Source organism: Vigna radiata, chromosome 5 (assembly GCF_000741045.1).
Source record: "Vigna radiata var. radiata cultivar VC1973A chromosome 5, Vradiata_ver6, whole genome shotgun sequence".
Taxonomy (NCBI): Eukaryota; Viridiplantae; Streptophyta; class Magnoliopsida; order Fabales; family Fabaceae; genus Vigna; species Vigna radiata.
The window spans coordinates 10,902,895-10,908,018 of record NC_028355.1 but is presented as its reverse complement, the minus strand read 5'-3'; the positions used below and the strand labels follow the sequence as shown (position 1 = coordinate 10,908,018).

The window sequence follows — 5,124 nt, the reverse complement described above, 5'->3', positions numbered from 1 at the left end:
ATATTGGATGAAAATATTATCAATATGATTAATTATATTGAAAACACAATAGAGAATGTGATAAATATATATTCTTGTTTATGCATAAAATTTATTATTATAATGAAAACGTAATTGGTAATACGTATATATATATATATATATATATATATNGCTCAAGAGGAAGTGTATGACCTAGCCTATGCATGTCAACATCTTTAACCAAAAAACAAATTCAAACACATGGAAGGGGAAAAAAACGAAACATTTCGATTAATAACTTCAGGACAACCAAAAAAACCCCTCCTTTCCTTTGGAGAACAGATAAGAATGCTGGCCCCTTTCGACACTTACTCCCAAAACCTAAATGGCGGACGAACGTCGGAGAGTTGAATGCGCAACTTCAATAGTGGTTCGGCGTCGCAACAGATCGGAATCCTGGCTAGAGGTGGTTTCGTGGCGAGAGAGATAACTGTTGTATTGTCGTGGCCAGAGATATTAACCTAGGCGCGAATACAATTCATTTCCAGCAACCCAATTTCCTCAAATGCCCTTCCCCTCAAGTTTTTTCTTTTAAAAATAATGGCCACTCAACGCACGACACCTGACGTTGTCAAAAAGGGTGTCAAAATACGTTGTCAAAGTAACATTTTCCTATTGAAAACGCGTTTTTTACATAAGATTAATTTTTTTTTTTAGTTTTGGTTGTTAACATTCGAAACGGTTCCTATTTATTTTTTTTATTCACTTTAATCTTAAAAAACGTAATTTGTATTTAATTTAGTTATTTTTATGTAATTTATATCCAAAAAAAATAAATTGAACATAATTTACGTTCTTTATAACTACTTTAAATAGAAAAAAAATTAAATTGAACGTAAATTAGGTTTTTTAAGACTAAAATGAACAGAAAAAACAAACCGAACCATTTTGAATCTTACCGATCAAAAGTAGGAAAAAAAAAGGTATTTAACCTTTAGATAATGTTGTGATCTCTCTTTTTCTTCGGCTTTCCCCCTTCAAATATCCAGTTTTACTATTTTAATCTTTTGAATGAATTTATTCTTCTCTGTTTTTCATGTGACATAACGTGTTCAATTTTTCCTTCCCCTGTGTAAACAGTGAATAATAAAAGTTAAAGGAATCAATTTGCTTGAGTAGTATACTATATTAATAAAAGAATTAAGGGTTAAACATCTTTCAATTTCGGAAGTTTAGAGGTTGACATTTATTTTTATTTGAAATCTTGATATATTTTTATTTCAAACTTTTAAAAATAAATAGATATATTTATCTTAATTTATTCATATTTTTTTTTGTGTTAAACTGTTTTGAATTAACATTTAAATTGGAAAGTATCAAACTAGGTGAACAATTTAAATGTCAATCTTAAAATCATAAAAGTAATTAAATTAGGAAAATTATATATATTCATTTTTCAAAATAATTTAAAGTAATTTAATTAAAATAATTATATATACTCATTTTTAATATTTGAGAATCAAAATATATTAAATTTATAATAAAAACAAATTTTAATTTCGAGTAGAAAGATATTGAACCTAAAAATTAAGGTGGCTTAGTAAAGACAAATAGAAATGAAATTTGTAAAACAAAGAATATATATATATATATATATATATATATATATATATATATAATTATTTTTAGAAGCTTAAGGCTTAATATAATTTCGTTTTTAATATTTTAATTGTATTATTTATGTTTTTTTTATTAAATATATTGTCATAAACAAAATATTATCTGTTTTATCTTCTCCTTTTTTCTATCCTGTCCACACAATTGCAAACAAGATTCACGAACAGAAAAGTTAAATATGAAACTATAATTTAAAATTTTCAAGTTATAACACTTAAGATAAGTGTTTCTTTTTTATGCAAAAATGCAATTTATGGTTGGATATTTAGTTTTTTTTATGTTAAAAGAAAGTCCATGGGTTGGCTCTGACCCACAGGACTTTGGGACTTTTTAGCCTTGGAAGCTTTTTTAATAAAAGGTTTTTTTGACTTTGTGGACTATTTTGGCCCCAACCCACATGAATTAGGATCAGGACCGGGATCTATTATAGAGACCTATTTGACAGGTCTACATCTATTATAGGGACCTATTTGACAGGTCTACATACAAAGCAATGTGAAAAAAACAAGAAAACGTTACCAATATACAGGGACAACCACTAAATAGTAAAACAGTTGCTCCATATGAAGGAACAGGTGATTGGTTCACCTAAAGGTGATCTCAATCTCCTTTACTTCCAAAAATTACTAGCTGAGGCACCAATTATGTACCTCTCGATTTCAATCCATACTCTGCAAAATTCATATATCAATTTGTGTTTGGATGTCGTAGTACACTTTGAAATTATGTTTTTTCACCATCAGGAGATGATTCTCAACCTCAAGAGGCAGGTTTAGACAATTTGTTTATTTATTCGAATGTTAATCATAATTGATTTCATTTCATGAACTATTATTAGTTATGAAGATCAACGGAATGTATGGATGTCCATCATTGGTGTTTGAACCTTCATATTCATCCCCTCCTTACAAGAAATATTTCCTCTGTATAAATAGGCATCTGGTACAAGTAATCGTTAGATAAAATCGGCTATAATTCGTGTGTTGCTTTAAAATATGCATCCATGCTTTCAAGTGGCTTTTGCTTCTTGGTACTGAGTGCAAACCTTCCAAGAGTCAATAACCCCAAAAGCAAGGGCTATCAACTCATTTGATAAGAGGAAACCTTCTGGATCACTTAGCCTTATGTATGCCACCCTCTTTTCTGTGTTAGTTTTATACAAAAAGGAATGGTTAAGGTCATCCATAATGGTTCTCCTATGCTCATCCAAGCAAACCACAAGTCCACTCTCAACATAAGGTTTATAAGCCTCTAGCAATGACAATACAACAGAGCTGCCAAATGATTCTTGGAAACTCTTTAAGTCTAGGCCTTGTGCAGTTCTTAGGGACAGCATCACCACATCCATGGCCGTGTCCTTGGCATTAATGTTACCATCGCCAGAGCTATCTACTAATCCATTTTCCAGATTCTGCACAAAATTAATGTAATCATTGACCTTCCTTGGTCTTGAATACCTCAACCCACCAACAAAACTGGCAGAGCCAAGGCCAAAGGCATAGAAAGGCTCGTTCTTCCAGTAGATAAAGTTGTGTTTGCACTCGTACCCACTTTTGCAGTAGCTGCTGATTTCATAATGGTTGTAATTCGCATCAGTAAGCATTCTTGAAGCCATCTTATAGAACTCGGCCGATTGTGTTTCAGAAGGCATTGGAAATTCCCCTGGTGAGTACCTGAAAACATCTCCAGATCATTATAATGATTTATAAAAGCCATCAATGCTACTCAAGGTTTTAAGAGATACTCAGCCAAATCAGATAGGTTTCAAATTGTAGTGACAGTTTCATCGCGATTCTTGACACTGTAAGAAAGGGCAGCTGTAAGAATAGCCTAAAAACATTGATACCACATCTGAAAATGCAGAAACAGACTGTTTTCGAAAACTTTGTAAAGTGTATCAGTTCGTAATTTCTCACAATATAAAAGATCATTACAAAGCGGCAATTGCAACTGCAACTTAAAACCTTGTTGCCGCCAGTGCAACAGAAAATAACTGTCACTTCCCAGCAAGTATATTAGTTCTTGGCTACAGTTTTGAGAAAAAACATGGAATCGTGTTCACTGGAAAAAGAAAAAAAGTGCCACTTACAATCGTCCAAATTTTGTTCCTTGCTCAATTTGCAAGTCATAAACGGACACATGAGAAGGTTGTGACTCAATGGTGAGCCTTAAACTTTCCTCCCACATCTCACAATTCTGATGAGGCAACGAAGCTATGAGATCAATACTCCAATTCTCAACCCCACATGACTTCACAACACTAATAGCCTCATGAATCTCTTGCACCCCATGTGCCCTCCCACACGCTCTCAACAGCTCCTCCTGAAACGCCTGAACTCCCAAAGACACTCTATTCACTCCCAACGCTATCATCTCCCTCATCTTCTCAGCACCAAACGTGCCGGGGTCCATCTCCATCGATATTTCCGCGTCTTTACAAAGCCCAAACTTCACCCTCAGACTCTCCAAAACGGATGAAACCATAGCAGGAGGCACCAGAGAGGGCGTCCCACCGCCAAAATAGACAGTTTGGAGGGGCGTGGTGGAAGCGTGTTGGTCCACTTTGGTGGCGGTGATTTCCCGGCAGAGCCAGTCGATGTAGTTGGAGACGCGCGGGTCGTGGTGGGTTTGGGTGGAGGCGGAACCGAGAGCTACGATGGGAAAGTCGCAATAGTGGCAGCGTTTCCGGCAGAAAGGGAGGTGGATGTAGGCGGAGGAAGCGGGTGGTGGGGTGGCGACGTTGAGAGAGGCATTATGTCGAACGGGTGGCGTGCTGTTAGTGAAAAAGGTTTTGGTGAATGCGTGGTGAAGTTTTTGAGCTTTGGATTTAGGGGTTTGCACAAAGAAAATGGGAGTGAAAGATGATTTCAGCAGCATCAGGGGAGTGAGCATCAAACCGTCGAGAAATGATGTAGACGAAAGAGAAGAGGCACCTCTGCACTAGTAAGCACTAGTAAGGGATATTGCTACGCGGAAAATGACAAAATATAATAAAGGATCGGGATATATTGAAAAGGATCGCTGTATATTAACAAAGCGTTTTTCACAACGGTTTGACAACTTCATGTGTCGCATTGTAATTGGTTGTATTTTAATTTTTTTTTAAATGAAAATCTTATTTTTAGGAGATCAGACTAAATTTCCGAAACTGTCCCCACTTCATTTTTTTTACTGAAACTTCTGTCCATAATAGTTGGTTCTCACTCCTAGGGTTCATTTTCAAATTTTCGTTCTCTCTCCTTCGCAGTCTCGTTCTTCTCCTTCAGACTCTCTTCTCCATTTCTTCGAACTTGTTCGATTTTTAAAGCCATGGGTTCGTCTGGTGACATTGGTACTTCAAACAAGGTATGAACGTTATCCTGGTTACGTTATCGTATTTAGGTTTTCGGTCATGGTATTTTTTGTTCATCGTAACGAATTGCATTGGTTTTTGGTGTAGAGAGTTTTGTTGGTTATTTGTATAAAAGAATGTAAATTTATTTTGTT

General features: G+C 35.1%; 1 protein-coding gene across 1 annotated transcript; it reads right to left on the bottom strand.

Moving 5' to 3' along the window:
• Nucleotides 1–2,310: 2,310 nt before the first annotated feature.
• On the bottom strand, nt 2,311–4,652 carry LOC106759981 (oxygen-independent coproporphyrinogen-III oxidase-like protein sll1917). Its single transcript, XM_014643401.2, has 2 exons — nt 3,728–4,652; nt 2,311–3,311 (listed from the first exon to the last, which is right to left on the bottom strand). The coding sequence occupies exons 1-2, from the start codon at nt 4,528–4,530 to the stop codon at nt 2,648–2,650; spliced, it is 1,467 nt and encodes a 488-aa protein (XP_014498887.1). The 5' UTR covers nt 4,531–4,652; the 3' UTR covers nt 2,311–2,647.
• Between the last annotated feature and the right edge of the window lie 472 nt (nt 4,653–5,124).

What these genes read in the sequence shown, in the direction of transcription:
- LOC106759981 (XM_014643401.2), bottom strand. Translation starts at nt 4,530, where the DNA reads ATGCTCACTCCCCTGATGCTGCTGAAATCATCTTTCACTCCCATTTTC. An exon ending in GGAACAAAATTTGGACGATT is followed by an intron (nt 3,312 to 3,727) that starts GTAAGTGGCACT and finishes AGATGTTTTCAG; the next exon opens with GTACTCACCAGGGGAATTTC.